Source organism: Eimeria necatrix, genomic scaffold (genome assembly GCF_000499385.1).
Source record: "Eimeria necatrix Houghton genomic scaffold, Enh_scaff38, whole genome shotgun sequence".
NCBI lineage: Eukaryota > Apicomplexa > Conoidasida > Eucoccidiorida > Eimeriidae > Eimeria > Eimeria necatrix.
Genome location: NW_013654284.1, coordinates 1 through 20,000, shown reverse-complemented (window position 1 = coordinate 20,000; position 20,000 = coordinate 1). Strand labels below are relative to the sequence as shown.

Genomic DNA, 20,000 nt, shown 5'->3' with positions numbered 1-20,000 from the left:
AAAAGCAGCAAAATAGCGTTCGCAGCAGCAGCAGAATTAGCACGAGCAGCAGCAGCGACAGCATTTGGTAGTACGAGAAGCAGCAGCATTAAAAACAGTTGCAAGGGAAGCAGTAGTAACAGCGGTAGCAGCAGCAGCAAGAACAGTTATGGCAGAAGCAGCAGCAGCACTGGGAGCAGCAGTAGAAGCAGCAGCTTTTATTCCTCGCTCTGCAAAAATAGCCAGAGGTATTATGAAGGACAGGAGCCGTTGAGCTGCGTGCAGCTCGTCGGCAGCAGCACGTGCAACTCGTCGGCAGCAGCACGTGCTGCTGCTGCTGCGATTGCTGCTGCTGCAGCCGCTGTTGGCTTTGGCTTGTGCTGCAGCTGCAGCAGATGAAGTTCAGATGTGCTGCTGTGCTTCAGGTTTAGCGACGAGAGGTGTCCAGACACCTGGGATGGCAACCAGGTCACAAGAAAACAGTTTACAGAACTTTTGCTGCGGGGCCCCACAGAAGCAGAACTGCAGCAGGAGAAGAAGCGCAGCTAGCTGCTGGCAAGTTCCTGGCTAGCTGCTGCGGCTGCTGCTGCATGGCTAGCCAGCAGGCGCTAGCTGCTGGCGAGCTCCTGGCTTGCTGGTGCATGGCGGCGCGTTGCAGCAGCTGCAGCGGTGCTTGCTGCAGCTGCTGCTGTTTGGCCTCGCGCTGCAGCAGCTGCAGCAGCGCCTGGCGCAGCTGCTGGTGCTTGGCGGTGCGTTGCAGCAGCTGTAGCGGCACGCGTTGCTGCTGCGGCTGCTGCTGCTTTGGTATTCGGAAATCTTGGTTTGCAGCTGCTGCGCCTTGGCGCAGCAAAGTTGCCTCATTAGAGGCCCTTTTCTTTGTCTCTTTGGCGCTTTGGGGGCCCCAGCTGGGGGCCCCAGCTGGGGGCCCCATTGGGGGGCCCCATTGGGGGGCCCCAGCTGGGGGCCCCAGCTGGGGGCCCCAGCTGGGGGCCCCAGCTGGGGGCCCCCAAGCTTTTGCTGCATGCGCTTTGCATGCGTTGTAGCTGCATGCACGTGTGCGTTTGGGCGCGCAGGGGCACCCCAGAACTGTTGCGGCCCGCTGAGACCTAGGGTTTAGGGTTTAGGGTTTAGGGTTTAGGGCAGCGTGAGCTGCGGGGGGTCTTCGTCACTGCCTTCAGCTTCAGTCTTGCAGCGAAAGAGCCGCAACAGCCAGGGGCGCTTGGCTTCTAGAGCTGCAGCAGAAGCCGTGGCTTTAGGCGCAGCTTATGGTAGAGGCCACTAGGGCTTCATTAAATGCATGCATGCATGCATGCATGCATGCATGCATGCATGCGTGCATGCATGCACTTAATTAAGAGTTTGTTGCGGCCTGTGGGGTCGCGCCCCACAGCGCCGTAGTCTACAGAAAGCAGTGCACAAGTGCTCTAATGTATTGACAGTGGCTGCGCTTGTTGGGGGTCTCCCCGCACTGCTGCTGCTGTGCTGCAGCTACAGCAGCGGTGCTGCAGCAGCAGCGGCAGCACTGCTGCTGCTTAGCTGCTGCGGAGCTGCTGCAGCAGCAGCGGGTGCTGCTACAGTTGGCTTCGCTGGCTAGGCTGGTGAACGGGCAGCAGCAGCAAGCAGCCACAGCAGCAAGCAGCGGCAGGAGCAGGCAGCCGCAGCAGCAAAAGGAGAAACCAGCAGCACTAAGCCAAAAGGCAAAGGCGGTGCTGCAGAGGAGGACTTGCAGCAGAAGCGACACACGCAACAGAGAAGCTCTCTGCTGCTGTCAGGCTTGGGGCTTGCTGCAGCAGCGCGATCCCTGGAAGCAGCGCTTCCAAGTCCTCACACGACGCCTGCTGCCGTTGCAGCTGCTCTTGCTGCTGCTGCTGCTGCTGCTGCTGCTGCGGGTTGAGCTGTACGTACACCTCGTGCACGCCTGCGTGGTGCAGCGCCACTTCTTCCCCTCCCTCTGCTGCGACCAGGAGCTTCCTTGAGAGGACCTGCGCATGCATGCAGCAGCAGAAGACCTGGAGGCGCTGCATGCATGCATGCATGCATGCATGCGCTTTGCATGCATGCAAATGCATGCAAACTGAGCGCATGCAGCCCCAAAGGCCGCCAGCTGCCTTACGCTCTTGAGCTCCAGCTGGCTGTAGTCCAGGCTGGGGGGGCCCCGCGGCAGGGGCCCCTCTGCCGGCGCCAGAGCAGCAGCAGCAGCAAATGCCTTTGTCTCCTCTGAGATCGCTGCTGCAGCAGGAGCGGCAGCAGCAGCAGCAGCAGAGTCCGCGGAAACGGCAGAGAGGAAGAAACAAATTTCCTTTAGTGTCTCTCGCTGCTGCAGCGAGAGGCGCTGCTGCACATGAGACAGCAGCAACACTGCTGCATTGAGCTGCCGCAGCAGCTGCTGCTGCAGCGGCGCCTCTACCCCCTCGTTGCTGCGCAGCCAGACCGCACGAGGAAGCGAGAAAGACTGGAACAACAGCATGCAACATTTCTATCATCAGCAGCAGCAGCTGCTGCTGCCTCAGCTGCCAAGGCACAGGAGCAGCACCACAGAGAGCTGCAGCAGCAGCCGCTGTTGCGGCAGCAGCAGGACTCGAAGTCGCAAAAGCAGCAGCAGAATCAGCAGCCTACCGCATTAGTTGAAAGACACAAAGCGCTGCTGCATGCGCAAAGTCGCAGATGCTGCTGCTCGGCAGCGACGGCAGCGCAGCCAACAGGTGCGGAGACAGCAGCAGCGCTCCCTGAAGCAGAAGATTCAGATGTAAAAAGTCAGATGCAAGCAGCAGCAGCAGCAGCAGCAGCAGCAGCGGCAGCAGCAGCTGTAGCAGCAAGCGACTCTGCTCCAGCTCGAGTCGCGTGCAAGGACAACGCGAGAAAAAACTCGGCTCAGCAGCAGCAACAGCAGCAGCGGCAACAGCAGCAACAGCTGCAGCAAAGGCAGCAGCAGCAACTCACTAAGAGCTTCATATTTTCTGGTGCCAACATCGCCAGCAGCAGAGCTATTTTCGGCAGATGCTTTGAAGTGTACGTACACCCCAACAGACCCTCAGCGCCAGCTAGACACTCTCCTAGCAGTGCATCACTGCGCAGCCTTCGACAGGAAGCAGCAAAGACAGATGCACACTGGAAAGCATGCTTCTGCTGCTGTTGCTGCTGCGGTTGCTGCCGCTGTTGCTGCTGCTGCTGCTCCCAGGAACACCAGCAGCGATACTGTTGTTCTTGCGCTTGCGTCTGGTGCGTTTGCTGCATAGAATGGTGCGCCAGCAGTGGCTTCAGACAGCACAACAGCAGCGCTGAGTGTTGCTGCTGCTGCTGCTGCTGCTGCTTCTGTTGCTGCTGCTGTTGCTGCTGCTGCTGCTGCCTCTGACCTGAACTTGTGCTGAAGGTGCAAGAGCCTACCAAGGCCCTCCCAGCTGCTGCAGGCGTCTGGCGCTCGCCGGAGCAGCTCCTCACTGCAGCAGCAACAGCAGCAACAGCAGCAGCAGCAGAAGACGCTACACTTTGCTCGATCAGAGCCGCGGACCCTTCGCGTCTGTCTGTAATTGCTGTCTCAGTTTTGACTTAAGTTTTATATTTGATGCAACAAATAACTTCTTTAAAGACACAACAGCAGCAGCAAACGATAGCAGCAGCAACTCACTGGAGAGCCTCTGCACAGTCCTTCAGCCCGTAGCGCTCAGCAGCAGCAGCAGCTAGCAGCAAGTCTTTGAGGGTCAGCGACTGCGCGCAGCCACAGCAACAGCCTCTGGATGAAAGACCCCTTTCTAGGGTTTAGGGTTTAGGGTTTGGGGTTTACCTCAAATCCAGCCTCAAGTCGTTTCGTGAAAAGGGCTAGCAAATCCTCCTGCCGGTGTCGCAGTCGGCTGAGGGCCTCCACGCAGCTGCAACAGTAACACGCAAAAATGCTGCTGCTGCTGCTGCTGCTGCTGTTCATGCTGCCGTTGCTGCTGTTTTTGCTGCTGCTGTTGTAGCTGTTGCTGCTGTTGCTGCTGCTGCTGCAGCAAAGACAGATAATCTGGCTTACCTGAAAAGCGTTGTGGCTGTGCTGTTCTGTGCTGCTGCTGCGCACAGCAGGGCTGCCTGTGTGGCGAGGCCATCGACAAGCAGCAGCTGCTGCTTGCTGCTGCTGTCGTTTGCTGCTTGCTTCTGGCTTTTTTCTTTTTGCATCTCTTGACTTCCAGACGAACTGACAAATATATGCAGCAGAGAAAGGCTGTTCAAAGCTGAGGGCAAGTGGTGACTCTCCAACAAGTGCAGCACCTGCAGCAGGCGCTGCTGCAGCGGCTGCTGCACCTGCGCGGCAGCAGCAGCGAAACACCAGCAGCAGCAGCGATACATTAGCCCGCCATTCAAAGCAGCAACAGACCAGCAGCAACAGCAGCACAGCAGCAGCAGAAACACGTGAGCAGCAGCGGCGCACGAGCCGCAGCACAACAGCAAAAATGGTCAGTAGCCAAATGTGACCGCAGCAAAAGGGACGCCAGCAGAAGGGGCCAGCAGCAGCAAAGGCGTGCTGCAGCAAAGGCAGGCAGCAGCAGCAAAGGAGGCGGCAGCAGCAAAGGAGGCAGCAGCAAGAGCAGCAGCAGCAAAACCCACAAGAGGGTGAGTGAAGCCTAAAGCTGCAAAAAGGCTCAGCAGCTCCACCGCCCTGGACGGTGCTGCTGCAGCAATAAGGTCTTCCGCCCTGAGCAGCAAAAAGAGCAGCGAGCAGCAGCAGCAGAAAGCAAGTGCAAACTTTGTAAATATGCATTAAAACCCAAATAAATGTTTATATTTATGCATTTAAATCCGTAAGCAGCAAAAATAAAACTATTAGACCTGCTGGAAGCCGCATTTATGGACAGGAGCCACAAATGTGCAAAAAGAATTTCAGAATTTGCAACTTTGCACATTTCTGCATGTCTTCTTCTATGTGGGAAATCGCTCAAACGAAAGCCAGAAAAGCCGCTATTTATCCAATTTATTACATTTATTGTTCTATTTATTTATTTATTTATTTATTTATTTAATTTATTTATTTATTTAGTTCAAATCTTACCGAGCTGCCACGGCGGCCAGAAGGGCTTCATCAGCAAAGGGTGCAGCAGCAAACAGCCGCAGCAGCAGCAAAAGCTGCAGCGGATATAAAGTTCCTCCTTTCGCATGCATCACGGAAGACAAGAGGCCCCACTGCCCTGCAGCAGGAGCTGGCGCTGCAGCCTGCAGCAGCAGCAGCAGAAACGGCAGGAGCAGCTGCTGCAGCAGTTGCAGAAGCAGCAGCACACCCCTCTCCACAGCAAACCACTCCGAAGCTGCCGCACTAATCTGCAGCAGCAGCAGCAGCAAGGTCGGCAGGAACAGGCACCCTGCAAGCATAGCTAGCTAGCTAGCTAACCAGCTAGCTAGCTAACTGGCCACCTGGATAGTTGGCCAGCGAGCTAGCTGGATAACTAGCCGTTCAGCCAGCTAGCCGACCAGCTGGCTGGCTGCATCGCAGCGAAGTAGCTAGCCACGCAGCCAGCTAGCCAGTCAGCTAGCTGACTCGGTAGCTAGCTAGGTAGCTACATGGCTAGATAAATGCTAGCTAGCTAGCTAGCCAGCTAGCCAGCTAGCTAGCTAGCTAGCTAGATAGATAGACAGATAACCAGCTCGCCAGCTAGATAGGGCCTCACCACCTCCTCGCACTTTTTGAGAAAGTCATCTCCCTCAGATTTGGGAAGGTCCAGCAGCAGCTGAGCCCTGCTAGTCACCATGCCTCTTCTGCTGCAGCAGCAGCAGCAGCAAGTGCTGCTGCTGCTGCTGTGCTGCTGCCAAGGCCAGGACAGCAACGCCGGCCGGCGAAGAGCTGCAGCCCTCAGCACTGGCCCCACAGAAACAGGAGGAGCAGCAGCAGGGGCGGCTGCTGCTGCCGCTGCTGCTGCTGAAGCTAATCCTCGTGCTGCTGCTGGAGCTGGAGGCCGTGAAGGCGCTCGTGCTGCTGTTGCTGCTTCCGCTGCTCCTGCTGCAGCAAACGAGATGCGAGGTGCCAGCTTCCGCTGTTGCTGCAGCAGCAGCACTGGCTGCTGCTGCTGCAGCAGTCGTGCGCGCAGCATTTCGCTGGAGGAGAAGCCAGCCAACGACTGCAAGAACTATGAAGGGCGCACCAGCCTGCTGCAGCAGCAGGCAAGAGATGTGGCAGCAGGAGCAGCAGCAGCCGTTGCTGCTGCTGCTCCTGCTCTCAAGGTTAACCCGTACAGGGATGCAGGAAATAGAAGAGGCTGCCACGGCTGTAGCAGCACGCCCAAGACCCCTAGACCCTAGAGCATAAACCCTCAAGAATGAGCTTCAAACCCTAAACCCTAAACCCTCAAGGTGTGCAGGGCCTCAAACCCTCATGGGGGCCCCAGGGGGCCCGCAGCCGCCAGCGAGAACAAACCACCAAAGGATTGATCTTGGCCCTTAACCCTAAAACCTAATTGAGAAAAACGAAATTAATTCTGAATTATTGGCAAGCTGTTGAATATTGCTCTGCATCCGCTCGAAGTCCTTAAGGGGGGCCCCTAAGCCAGTTCGGGGGGCCCCTGGAGGGCCCCGGACTGTCTGCAGCCATAAACCCTAAACCCTAGGCGCAAAACCCTCGCCAGTAGGTGTTAGAAACCCTTTTCAAGAACTTATCCCTTCGAGGCAAATCCTCGTCCCTAGGCCCTAAGGTCTTGGCCCACAGCAGCAAGCTCGTTCCAAACCCTCGAACCCTAAGCCCTAGAGGAAACCCCAAAGATAAACCCTAGAGATAAACCCTACACATAAACCCTATCCAAGCAACACAGAGCCGCTCAAAGCCGCAACTGGAGAGCCCTGGGAGTCCTCTGGAGGGCCCCTCCAAGGCCATTCAAATACGAGCAACAGTCCAGCTTGGCTGCTGCCGTTCTGTGCTGCTGCTGCTGCTGCTGCTTTCGCTGCTGCTGCTGCTTTCGCTGCTGCTGCTGCTTTCGCTGCTGCTGCTGCTTTCGCTGCTGCTGCTGTAGGCCTACAGCACGCAGGCCCTCGCACTTTCTCGCGTTGCTTAACATTGAAGTGCTCCTGGCTGCAGTGCTGCGCGCATATCTATTGCACACATGCGCACTAAGGCATATATGCATTTCTAAATATTTAAATGTAAATATATGCATATGGAATGCATACAATGTGCATACATATATGTATATGTATATAAACACATTAAATATGCACACATAGAATATGTATACAATATACATACTTATATATATATATATATGTATATTATATATATATATATGTATATAAACATATACACATATATATATTTCTATATTCGTAACAGGCACAAGCGATATCTGGCCTCCAGCGTCCGTGAGCGCGACAAAGCGGCCGCTTGAGGGCCCTGTGGCCTACGCAATGCTGCTGCTGTTTGGCAGAGCGATGAATCTACAGCAGCAGCAGCAGCAGCAGCAGCTGCTGCTGCTGCTGCTGCATCACGGTGGAGCGGGCATCCAAGGCGCTCACGCGGCGTACTCACGTAAGAGCGCTACAGCTGCTGCAGCTGCTCAAGCTCTGCTGCAGCAGCTGCGCTGCTGCAGCGGCTGCAGCACCGCTGCTGCTGCAGCAGGGCTGGATCGCTGGGGCGTACATACACCTAAGTGACTTTCTAAGACTAAGACGTATCTCTGGACTGCTGCTGCTCAAAGCATTATAAAAACCTTCCGCGTGGGGCCCCCCAAAAGCGCAAGCTTTAAGGGACCCCTTGACGTCTCTTACTGAGCAGGGGGCCCCCACGTAACCCTTTAAAGTCAGCAAGGGGCCCCCAAGTGGCCAAGGACATAATAAGGGGCCCCCCTTTGACCCTCAGTTCGGGCCCCCAAGGGGCCCTGCACCACAAGGGGGCCCCCCGGTGACGCTGTACCCACAAGGGGGCCCCCCGGTGAAGCTGTACCCACAAGGGGGCCCCCAGGTGACCCTGTACCTAAAAGGGGGCCCCAAAGGCCCTGCACTTAGTGGGGCCCCAAGGGGGCCCCCAGGTGACCCTCCACTTTGCGGGGCCCCCGGGTGACCCTGCACTTTGCGGGGGCCCCCCGGTGGCCCCGAACTCGGTAAAGGGATATCAGGTGACCCTGAACTCAATGAAGAGATGTGAGGTGACACTGCACTGAGTAGGGGGCCCCCGGGGGCCCCCAGTACTCAGAGTGGGGCCCCGGGGGCCCCTTAAGGGGCTACTTTCCCGTAAGTGCGCTCCAAATTCGCTACAGGGTGGAGGGGCCCCCCAAGGAGCTGCAGCCAGACGGGCCCTGCTGCTCCTGTCTGCTGCAAAGCAAAGAGAACTGCAAAGAATGTGAGCGCAGTGTTCACTCTGCACAAAGTGCTGCTGCTTCGCTGCTGCTGCCGAGTTGCTGCTGTTGCTGCTGCGCTTCTTTGCTGCAGCAGCAGGTCCGCGCATTCAAGCATCTTCGCACCAGCGGTTTTCCTCCCTTATCTGCAATGGAAACAAAAGACAGACACTAGCCACCTTAAACCCTAAACCCTAAACCCTGAATCGCAAGCCGTACACCATTTAAACACTAAAGTACCCGCAAACAAGTCCAGCAGCAGCAGCAGCAGCAGCAGCAGCAGCAGCAGCCGCAGCAGCAGCAGCAGCGCTTGCCTGAGCCTCTTCCTCTGGGGTGAAGTCATTGACGATATTAAACTCCCTGCGAATTTCCTCCGGGCTTCTGCCTGTACATACACCTCAACAGACAGCACATTCATGCTGCTGCTGCGGCCTATCCCAGGCAGCCACAGCCACAGCAGCAGCAGCAAAGGCAACAGCAGCGGCTGCTGCTGCTGCTGCTGCTGCTGCTGCTGCGACGGCTGCAGTGCACATTCGTACACCGCCAGATGCACCCGCAAGCGAAGAAGAAACTGCAGCAGTGGATGTAACACCAGCAGCAAGGCCTGTCGCAGCAGCTGAAACAGCAGCAGCAGCAACTCCAGCAGCAGCAGATCGAGCAGCAGCAGCAGCAGCAGCTGACCCTTGATCATAGAAGCCACCTTAGCCGAGGTGAGCAGCAGCAAAGAGGGAATGTTCAAGTAGTCTGCTGCCAGCAGCAAATCAAAAAGCACCGTCTGTTCCACGTTGACAAAGTTGAAGTCGAATTCAGAAACAACCTGAAAGAAACTCAAAAATAGGAAATAAATGAAAAAATAATTAAAATGAAAAACAAACAAACAAATAAATAAATAGGATAAATAAAATAAATAAATTGTTTTATTAACTGCATTAGAAGTGCACTACGGGCTGGCACTACCTCGTCCACAGGAGTTCGTGAGAGAAGGGGCAGAGAAGTCCGGGTCTAAACCCTTAACCTAAACCCTAAACCCTAAACCCTAATGCCTGAATCCCAGCCTAAGCTCCGCGCCGGACCCTGCACGGAAGGGCCTCAACCCTGCCAAACCCTAAACCCTAAACCCTAAACCCTAAACCCTAGCGAACCTCCGCCAAGTTGCTGGTCTTCAGCGGGGTGGGGATGTCCTCCGGGGGGTTGTCGTGGTGGTGGGTGCAGTACTCGACGACCTTTTTGAGAATGGCGCTGCTGACTTTGGGGAGTGGAACCACGTCGGTTTCGTCTCCATCTGTTCAAAAACAAACCCCAAACCCTAAACCCTAAACCCTAAACCCTCATCCCTGCGCATCCCCGAAGCTCCGAGCCGCGCGGGGGCCCCTGCTGCAGCAGCGAGCCCGCGCGGGCGCACGCGCCCGTTTGCTGCTGCTGCTGCTGCTGCTGCCAGCTGCTGCTGAAGCTCCGCTTACCTTCAGTCATGGACTTCACCAGCAAAGAGGCAGAAGCGACATCTCTGGGGACTTTGAACTCCTCGCCGTCGCTGGAGACCAACACCACAAACCTCGACTCAGTTTCCATTGCAAACCACGCGGGAAGCTCGGCGGAAACGTTCGCTGCGAGGTCTCAGCTGCCCCGGATCAAGGCTCCAGGCGTCTGTGGAGGCCCCAAAAGACCAAATTTAAAAGCAGAACTCCTTGAGCAGCAGCAGCAGCAGCTGCAGCAGCAGCAGGAGCAGCAGCAGTGGTTGTATCAGCGAAGCCTACGGCATGCAACGCGGCTCGGCGGGTAAGCACGTGCCAGCCGGAAGCTTTAGATTGGCAAGAAGTGCGGGCAAGTAAAAATCAATATTAAGAATACACATAACAGGCCCAAACAAGGAAATCGAAACTCAAGCTGGGTAGCCGCAGCAGCGCCGGTGTCTGTGAATGGCTGGCTGGCGCCAGCCGCTGCTGTTCAGATAGCACAACGGACTGTCTGTGAGTTTTGGGATCCGTTTGTGACCTTTTACGGAACAAAACGTCAAATAAATTCTTATAAAGCCTTCAAGCACTCTCTTCAAAACAGATAGCCAGACCATTTTGCCCTGTGCAGCCAGCCGGGTTTGTCTGGCCCCCTACACGGCTTATTGGCCAGCCTCACTGCCTCCCAGCGCAAAGCCATGGCCCCTTGAGAGCAGCGCCTTAAAAAGCAAATGAAAATGGTATTTTCCATCTAGCAGCTTCTAATTTGGGGACAAGGCTTCTGTCTTAAGAGGCGTCGGGCGTTGGAGGGCTGCGTGAGGTTGCTGCAGTGGCGCTGCCGATGTGCGTCCACTCTGAATTCCACAGCCACTGAGCTCCCGCATAGGACATAGTAAGGATTTTATTACTTTTTTCACGTCCTCTAGCTAGAGATGGGAGCTAGAAGGCCGCTTGCCTTGCGAGGATTCACGCCCTTCACCCCCGTTGATCCTGTGTGTTCACTGGTAGAAGGCAGCAGCCGAAGCAGCTGTTAATAGCCTTAGACGCTATGTATCCTGCACGCCTTCTAGCGGCGCTCTGGGCCAGATCGGGGCCCCTTAAGAGTTCTTCACTGCACTGAGTCGAAGCTGGAGGGCCATTTCGGGGTAGTTTTGCAAGCAACATGCCACTAATGCAGCAACACTAGTAAATAAAGAGAGGCCAGGGAAGTAACATAACTAGTTTTGAGTTTTTGCTGCTGGCGAGAGGTCCCTTAAGTCGTTGAGGCGAGACGGCAGCGCGGCTCTCGGGCTCAGACCCCCCGGCATTTTTGAGTCTTTACAGGCAGCACCAACAAAGTTCTGCATTTAAAGCTCTTCAGCGCATGCAAGCTAGTGCTTAGAGTGCTCAAGCAGCTGCGGGGGTGTCTCGTACTTCTTTTTAATTCGAAAGCAGTTCCCCGTGCTGCTGCTGCGCTGCAGCTAACAGACTTTGAAGCACTACAGCCCGCAGCAGCGGCTGAGCTTTCTGCTGCCGCTCTTCCAGCTGCCTTCACTTTGGGGGGGGCCCAGAAAGAGCAACGGCTGCATGAACGGGGCCGCTGTATCGGGGCTTTGCTCCTCATCTTCTGCTGCGCTGCACTGCAGCGCAGCAGCAGGAGATAAGCAGCTACCCCGTCCCTGCAGCAGCAGCAGCAGCAGGTCTCAGATAAACGAAGCTGAGGGACCCGTAGCAGCTGCTGCTGCGCTGTTAACCAAACAGCCACTTCCGCTGCCGCCGCAGCCGAAGCCGCGCAGGCTCTGGCCAGCAGAGCCGACTGCCCGAAGCCAACTGGGCTTGGATTTTTAGAACAGCAGCAATTTGAGCTTTAAATTTGTAGCTAAACACATAAACTAATGCTTAGCTGTTGTTACTGGGGCCCTGGGGGAATCCCCAGTGAGCTCTGGAGGCCCAGAGAGAAGTCTTGCAACACTGCAGCAGCTCTGCTGCTGCTGTGCAGCGTGAGAAACAACGGGTTTTGTAGGCGCTGCTGGCTGCGGCTGCAGATTGGTTAATTTCGAAGATTTCATAATATATTAGAAGCTCGTATAGAGGTAAAGAGAAGCTAATTCTTTCTAGCGTGAGATCCTGCATGTTCAGGCGGGACATCAAGCACAGACTGGGGCTGGACGGGGCAGTGAGCAGACACTTAATGCTGCTGCGCATTAAATTGTAGTTATTTTTAGCCCTATCAAGCACTGCATGCCGTATGAACTACTGAATTTTGTGCTACTTTTTGGGCATCTAAGGCTGGAACTGCGCTAGCTGCGGCCTCGATGGAGTTGCTGCAGCAGCAGCAGAGCTGCATCGAGGCTATATAGCAGCAGCGGCAGTGCGAGCCAAAGCCACTGGCCTTCTGGTGCACGCCTGAGGCTTCTCTGGAGCATAAGTTAGGGCTTAGGGACTAGGGTTTAGGGTTTGGGGTCTATGGTTCAGGGCCCTCTAGGGTTTAGGGCCAGGGTCCCGCATGTCGGCCCCAAGCGAAGGCAGCGCCGCAGGGGAACCCAAAGATGAGGGGGCCCGCGCATCTGCAGAAACCCCCAGGGGGGCCCCCGCGGGGGCCCCCCGTGGCTCTTCAGCTTTAAGCGGCGAAGACCTCTCCACAGCGTACAACTTGGGCCTGCGAAACAACAATGAGTTGACACAGCAGCTGCTTCTAGACCAGGTGGGCTTTAAATCCTGCCAAGTCCAGAGGCCGAGGGTTTAAATTCGAGGGTCAAGAGCCACGGCTAGGAGCAGCTGGGGCTGCTGCTGGGGTTTAGAGCTGGGGCTGTGGGGCCTCGGGCTTGAGCTGCAGGGGCTTAGATCTTGGGCTGCAGGGGGCTACGGGCTGGGGTTTGGGGGTTTAGGGTTTGTGCTGCAAGGGTTTGGGGCCTGGGCTGCGAGCGTTTGGGGCCTGGACTGCAGAGGGGTGCGGCGTGAGCTCCAGGGGCAAAGGGTTTGTTCCGCAAGGGTTTAGGGTTTGGGCTGGGGTTTAGGGTTTGGGCTGCAGGGCTGGCCACGGGAGAAGATCGTCGCGGTGTTCAACAGGCTCAACGAAGCGAGGGCGGGGGTGATCCGGAAGAAAGGCGACAGTACGCGGGGCTGAGGGTTTCGGGTTTAGGGTTTAGGGTTTAGGGTTTAGGGTTTGGGGTGCAGGGCTCGTGCAGCTGAGGTTTCGACGGCCCCGCGCGCAGCAAATGCTGCAGCGCAGCAGGGGGGAAGGCTGCGCCTGCGCTGCAGCGCTGCAGCCCTGCTGCTGCAGGTGACCCCGCCTTCCTTAGAAAGCAGATCCTTAGCAGCAAACCCTCAGTGCTGCTGCCCGGGTTGTTTGCAGACATTTGCTGCGTCGTCCGCCCGGCCAACGTCATCCCCGCGCTGAAGCAGCTGGACGCGCTCGACTACAAAGTTTACTGCGCAGTGGAGCTGGCAGGGAACACCGGTACAGCTGGCCTAGGGTTTAGGGTTTAGGGTTTAGGGTTTAGGGTTTAGGGCGTGGCCCTAAGGTGCAGAATGCAGGCGAGGATTTGGAGTCTAGGGCTGCGGCGCAGGGTGCACGCTGGGGTTTGGGGTTTGGGATTTGGGAGCAGTTCGGGCGCGGGTTTAGGGTTTAACCTTAGGATGCAGGCTGGAGGCTGGGGATTAGGGTTTAGGCACTTCTTTTCAACAGTGCCTGCTGGCTAGCTGCGCTGAAAGAGCGAGAACCGCCCTTTTTGGGGCCACTGTGAGGCACTTGAAGCTTTCTTAGGGCCAGGCTGGGGGCTGAAGGGTTTGCATTCAGGTGTCTGGACAGCTGACATTCGAAAGAGCACGGGACTCCAGACGCACATTATTCAAAGAGGAGTTAAAAATCTTTGCGAGAACCTGCAGCTCATAAAGCCCGTGAAGAGCATTCACGTTAAGAACAGAAAAATGTACATCTTGTCGCACATGGAGCCAGCGAAAGAGGTACCGCGAAAACGCCTTTCCGTTCTCCTATTTAGTGCTAAGGATCTAGGGTTTAGAGTTTAGGGTTTAGGGTTTGCAGGTTTTGCGATACTGCTGCACGGTGACCCACACACGGCTAAGTGCTGGGCGCTGCAAACTGCAGCAGCCGGCTCTTCAAGCAAGAGGCTAGGATATAGGGCTTGAGCAGAGAAGAAAGAGTCCTGGGACTCAGTTTCCTGCGGTGCTTCGCATGCAGATTGCAGGGGGTTCATTCTACACGAATGGAGAATTCAACGAACAGCTTGTCGAAGTGCGTCTGTAGGCCACGGGGTGGGGAAGAGGGCTTAAGGTGGAGCCCTCGGGATTAAAACAAGCAGAGAAAAGGCCTTGCTGGCCTGTTTCATGGAAACACAAGGAACTAGACCCAAGATATATGGCGCTAAAGGGCTGCTGCTTGCACATTTGGGTCTTGCCGTTTGCAGCAACTTCGAGAGCGCCTCGCAGTGTTTCTGTGCAACGCCAGGTCCTCCACATTCTCGTCGCTCGTGGCCTTCGTGCGCAGCAGCGGTAATTCTAAACCCGCAATTCTGAAAGCTAGAACTGTGGCCTAATTCACACAGCTTTTCACATTGTAGGCCTTTTGCATCTCCCTTGTTGCTGCAGAAGGAAACTTAGCAACAGCAAATGACAGAATAACAAGGGCTACAAATGCAACTTGTTGTGTGACCAAACCGGGAGCACCCTCAGAACCTGCGGTTTATGTACACCTCAGGTGACGTAGCCGGGAGTGCGTTCACAGAGGAGGACATATCACAGCTGGTAGCGACGCTCGAGTGCGAAGACAAAGTAGCGCGAATACGCACGGGAACTGAGACCACATTTGTTGTAAGCTGGCGCTGGTAGTGCGGTTGCTGCTACTGTTGTTGCTGGTGCTGTTGCTGCCACTCCTGGTGCTGTTGCTGCTACAGTCTTGATTGGGCGGTGGCCTTTGAGCAGCTCGTTGCTGCTGGGTGCTCCAGGATGAGAACCACCGCCCCACACATAGAAACTTGTTTTTGCTGCGTTGCGGTGTACGCACAGTGGAATCAAAGTGAAAACCTGCACCTTCTCGATACTGTTCCCTGCATCGGGTGTCCGCTCGTGGGGGATTGCAGCGCAAACGGCAAAGTCAACCCCAGAGACTGCACCTACCTCTCGCACTGGCTTGGACTGGACGTGGATGTAAGGGTTCCGTATCAAGGGTTTGCCGTCTTGGGCTCAGGGTGTGCAGCTGAATGTGCAACAGCTGCGTTCATGTTTTTTTCTCAAATATAGATTCCAGTGCGGTTCGGGTTTGAACGCTGCGTCTTGGTATGCTTCTGGCTGCAGGTAGATGTCCGTGGCGAGGGAGAGCAAGGCATATAGTCCTTGCAATGAAGCTGATGGCTCCAGGACTTAGCGATAAGTTTCGAAGGACAAGTGCTTGTGATTTTGTACTGGAGATTCTCCCTGCAGTCCTCCGTGGAGCCCTTATCGCCCTCTCAGCTGTTGGTAGCCCTTGTTTTCGTCGGAAGGAGGAAACCCTCGTGCTAGGAAATAGTGGCTCGCGAGTCCTCCACAAGTGGAGAGGTGTGACGAAGGTGGTGACACCGTAGACGACTGTCCAGACATTCCCTGGACTGTGGATGCCGCGAAATCGGTTGATGCCTTACATGGCTGAGGTGCTGAGCCTTTTCTTCTAGTGGTGCTGTGCGTGCGTGTTGGCCGTCAGTATCGTTGTTATGCGTTTTAAAGCGTCTTCGGACGGCGGATTGGGCAACTGTGGAGGCGCTTTGCTATGCAGATTCTGTACTTCCCTCATCTTGCTATCTTCGGTGCTTTGCTAATTGTTCTTTTCTCAAAGTATTTCTAGCCACTCCTTGGTCTTGTCTTCCAGCAGACGTTCAGGTGTGCTCAGCGGAGCTGTGCATTTTTTTGATCCGTCTGCAAATGCGGAGTTAGCCAATTTCATGGACTTAGTCTTCTATTACATTACATCTTGTTCCTCCCGAACGCACTGTCTCAGCTTCAACTCAAACGCAGCTGTTATTCTAATTATCGCATATTCAACTTGTTTCTAACTCATATAGCATTCCCGTTCGGAATATGGGTTCTGTTACTTGTCCATTTCCTTTCGAATGCGACGGCGGAGCTCACCCTGCAGTTGAACCAGCTTTTTGCGTGGAGTGGCTCGCAATAGGGAAAGTAAGTCTCTAGGCTAGGAAAAGAAGAAGTGGGAATCGGGTCGCACGATAAAATAGAACCAATAATTTCATTTCGTAGAATGAAAAGGCAAATTGATGCGAAAATAACAAAAGTTGGGGAAATCCCTCAAGATATTCACCACTGACTCTCAAAAAGAATCTCTTTGAGTGTTTTTGCCATTCCAAGATGGCATGAAGGCGATTCGGCACTCCGCCTCGTAAGAGAATAACATTTCGAAACGAGTCGCGGTCTCTCTCGTCTATTTCCCCTTCCTACTCTCGCGCAACGTCCAATTCAAGTCCTTCCATAGCCAGCCTTCAGATGAATTATGTATCTTAATTGAAATGGCATGTCTAAATGCGAACGTTCATTGTTGCAACACCGCCATGAACACCGTTCAGAACTTCGTGGCGTGCTTTGAGCTGAACGGCGGGATGATATGAGTGTACTCAGGAGTTAATAGTCCTGCCATGTATAGTCCAGTCCATTAGTATTGAACTGCGGGATGATATGAATTTTCTCACAAGTTAATACTCCTGCCATGTACAGCTCATTAGTGCGCTAGGTGTCTTCGCCTCCGCTAAGTTTGCCTCTGTGTAGCTGGCCTCCAAGAAGCGCCAAGGGGATCTTACTTTGCGTCGCTTCCCTTGCCTGTTTTCATTTATTTCTTATTTACTTGGGCCTATACACCCCAAGAATTTGCTTGTTTTCATTTGTTTCTTATTTACTACGGCCCATACACACCAAGCATTTGCTTGTTTTCATATGTTTCTTTTTTACTAGGGCCCATACACTCCAAGAACGGCGCATACTATAAATCCTGTCGCTGTTAGTTTGCTGTTGCCAATAACTCCCGCAGGTATGCCACTGGTTCACCTCGCGTGCTGGTTCTTGAACAGGACCGAGAGTTCCTGTGGGACGCTGCCCTCACAGAAATGCTCCTACAATCAGATTCCATATCGATTGTGTACATACAGTTTTGTTTGAGGGTACTCAGGGGATCATCGCTTGTGAGAGGTGTTCGCAAAACGTTAACAGATTGTACGGGAGCGGGGCTACTCCTCAGCTTTGTACCGACGCTATTGACCTGAAGGACGCTGGACCACAGTAGGGTCTCCACTTCTCTCCCATTATTTGACATTTGAACTCAACTGGGGAGCTGTCTGCAAAAGGTGGACGTAAGGTTCGAGACAAACCCCTGGAAGGCAAGGCAGCCGACGGCCTTAGAGACTGAAATGCCCGATATTCATCCACATTCATGAGCTCTGCTGTTTTGAAAAAGCTAGCAGCTAGGAAAATCAACATAAGCATGAATTAAGCTTTTTTTATGCTGGAGAACCATCAAGCTGAAACAGCGGAGTGTCCCTGAGCGATGGTCACCAGGTCTGGCAGCCAGCGCTGCGCAGACCAGTCATTGCTCAGGACATGTAAGTGGCAGCCTACATCACCAGAGTTTAGGCAGATAAACATTACAGCTCCCAACGTTACCTATTTTCTCTTCATGTCAAAGGCTTTTCGCTGGAAAGATATCTCGATAGAGCCGCGAAGATGTGCCAATTTCTTCTGCTCACTGGGACTTTTGCCCTGCTTCTCAGCATTACTGTGGCAACAGATGTTTCCCGTGGACAAAACAGTCATTTGAGTGAGGGCGACAGTGAACTTCTTACACAGGAGGAGGCAATCATGACGCATGGGACAACGCAAGCCTCTTCATACAGGCGGCAGCTCATCTTCACGAGCATCTTTGTCCTATTCACTGTGATGGCTGTCGGATACGCTGTTGTACAGGGCTATAAAAAGATCCCTGGCGACAGGAGAATTGGAGATCGAACACCGCAGCAACCTACATTGCCCGTCGAAGAACAATACCATGTAAGTCTCCGCTTACAGTAGACACGTTTGTCTCAGGAGCAGCATCACAACTTGAGTATTCCACATAAATAACGGATACTTTCTTAGAAAGAAGTGAGCGTTTAGGATCCTCCTTGTGATTGATCAAGGCCCAGTACGCCACACAATGTGCGCCCCCTCTAGCGGCCTGGGCAGCAAAAAGCAACATCGTTTCCGGCCGAAAGAGTACACGTGTCTTCGTTTTCATAGGATTAGTTAAAGATTGGAACGTCTGTTGTGTCCTGCTTGTGGCGGGGGAGAGGTACTCTTGCGGAAATGCGGCTTTATTCTATTAGCTTGTTGCTATAGACCTCAGGAAGAGCGTGGCGTTCGTGCTGTTCATGCAACGTGGTGGTGTTGGTGGCCAATCCCACTTGCGCTTTTATCTTTTCTCCCCGTGTTCAGTCTAGAATGGTTTTGGATACCTTCCAGTTCTTGGAAACGACTTCGCTTCTGCTGTTTTATAAAAGAAATGCATGACCTCATTTATCTCTCCAGGCACAACTTGTAGGCTCGCAGCATAATCACTTTACCTGAACAAAGAGAGCATGCAAACACAAGCATTTCTTGTTGTGGATATACACGGAATTGACAAGTAAGAAGAATCTAGTCATTATATCGCCGTCGCTTTTGATCCCCACAGCAGAATGACGCCTGCATTTTGGACTATTAACACTAAAAGAGCTCGCATCAGATCAGTCAAGCAGAAGTTGGAGGTTAATTTCAGTAGGGCAACAAGCGTGGACAGGAGTCCAGATTTTTCTTAGACGTGAATTTGATGTCGCGCAACAGGCTGGCTTGTCTGATGCGAATTTGCACATTCTACTGTGGCAAGCGCACAGCAACTTGACGAAGGCAACATTGGAGGTCGCTTGAGTGGTGACGGGAATCCAGATTTTTCTTAGACGTGAATTTGATGTCGCGCAACAGGCTGGCTTGTGTGGTGCGAATTTGCACATTCTGTACATTCTACTGTTGCAAGCGCACAGCAACTTGATGAAGGCAACATTGGAGGTCGCTTGAAGTGGCACTTTTTGCGGGGCTGTGAGAGCTAGCTTATCAAATGGCTTCTGGCAGAGTCATGGAGCAAACCTGTGTGGAGACTAATCAGATTTTGCACTTTAGCAAAATGGAACTCTGCGGACTTAAACTAGTGTATACAGTGTGTTTATTACGTCAGAATTTTTGCACCAGCTCCAACTTGAGATGGACGATAAAATCTTTTGGAGCAAGAGAGGTCAAACTATACCGTAATACAACATGGATTTAGCAATGTCAAATACATGATACCTATTTCTCGTAGAGTAGGAAAGATATTGTCGCCATCCACTGTCGCGGCCTTTATGTTTACCTGAGTATTGCTTCAAGATGGAACGCTGCATGACTGGCCCTGAACGAAGTCAGTCACTTTGCCTGCCGAAACCCCATCGAACTAGCGGTTTGTGTTGATGGCAATGGACACGCAACAGAAGACAGTGGTAAAAGACACCGTGTTGCGCGGGGTCTAATTCTCATTTCTGACGGCAATTATGAATTCCGGAAACGTGAACACAGGCAGGAATGCTTCTCTGCTCACAAGCGGCTGGCCTGCGTGCGTTGAAACAGTTGCGTTGCACAATGGCTTGCGTCGCTACTACATCTGGACAGTGCACTGCCGGCTATACCTACGGGGAAAAGAACGCGACGCAGCGTGATCGCTTCCGTTTCATTGTTGAAGGTGCATTATCCCGTCATGCACAGGTCCACAGTGAATTCTTGCATGTTTCCATCTACAAGATGCTCATCGTATGGGCCGTAATGCCGAGTCTGCCGAGACAGCCTGTAAGTGATTTTTGGGGTACAAGACAGATCTGAAAGACAATTGCCTTGTTGGAAAAGACAGCGCATGTCAACAAATTTTGTCGAGTATTCGAACATCTCGCCATCGCCAGCATGCCCGCGATGTTCCTTTCAATCATGCCTACTGCATTTTTAGCAGCCTCGTTAGATGCGAGAAGCAGAACTAGTTGGTGCACGAAGGTACCATTTGACGGCGGTGTTGGGAAGAAGGGATACAGAGGTGGCAGTGAATGCTCAAGTGCGCTCATGCCGACGCGGCTCACAGGAAGTTCGTTTCCGAGGGTATCAGCAGAGGAGGGCGGGAAGGGAACTGTGCGTGAACAGCTGTTGTGCTGGATTGTTTTGGTACTGACGATAAGTGTTTTTCCGAGGGTAGTTTGAGGCAGGACCATGTGGGGCGCAGTTGGTG

The 20,000-nt window shown here is 53.9% G+C and overlaps 4 protein-coding genes across 4 annotated transcripts in view; 2 read left to right on the top strand and 2 right to left on the bottom strand.

Annotated features, from left to right (window-relative positions):
• ENH_00049600 (acyltransferase domain containing protein, putative) overlaps window positions 1-528 on the top strand; it is a gene marked incomplete at both ends in the record, with an annotated part of 2,660 nt that extends 2,132 nt beyond the window's left edge. Inside the window, one exon of the mRNA XM_013581184.1 lies at window positions 405-528. Within this exon, the coding sequence (XP_013436638.1) occupies window positions 405-528 (124 nt within the window). The remainder of the gene's footprint in view (window positions 1-404) is intronic.
• A 1,136-nt stretch (window positions 529-1,664) lies between these two features.
• On the bottom strand, window positions 1,665-6,035 carry ENH_00049590 (hypothetical protein, conserved; the record flags this gene model as incomplete). The annotated part of the gene is made up of 10 exons (XM_013581183.1): window positions 1,665-1,961; window positions 2,093-2,396; window positions 2,596-2,705; window positions 3,089-3,416; window positions 3,605-3,684; window positions 3,761-3,845; window positions 3,989-4,257; window positions 4,561-4,648; window positions 5,003-5,163; window positions 5,616-6,035. The coding sequence occupies 10 exons, from the start codon at window positions 6,033-6,035 to the stop codon at window positions 1,665-1,667; spliced, it is 2,142 nt and encodes a 713-aa protein (XP_013436637.1).
• A 2,247-nt stretch (window positions 6,036-8,282) lies between these two features.
• ENH_00049580 (S-phase kinase-associated protein, putative) lies at window positions 8,283-9,833 on the bottom strand (the record flags this gene model as incomplete). The annotated part of the gene is given in 6 exon segments (XM_013581182.1): window positions 8,283-8,406; window position 8,410; window positions 8,505-8,649; window positions 8,946-9,081; window positions 9,407-9,546; window positions 9,725-9,833. Coding segments are annotated over 6 exon segments (655 nt in total), but the record flags the coding sequence as incomplete, so codon positions are not given.
• Window positions 9,834-12,200: 2,367 nt separating this feature from the next.
• Window positions 12,201-15,043, top strand: ENH_00049570 (DNA-directed RNA polymerases III, 39 kDa polypeptide, putative; the record flags this gene model as incomplete). Its single annotated transcript, XM_013581181.1, has 9 exons — window positions 12,201-12,398; window positions 12,726-12,807; window positions 13,050-13,154; window positions 13,494-13,660; window positions 13,896-13,949; window positions 14,122-14,206; window positions 14,412-14,524; window positions 14,720-14,860; window positions 15,008-15,043. The coding sequence occupies 9 exons, from the start codon at window positions 12,201-12,203 to the stop codon at window positions 15,041-15,043; spliced, it is 981 nt and encodes a 326-aa protein (XP_013436635.1).
• Between the last annotated feature and the right edge of the window lie 4,957 nt (window positions 15,044-20,000).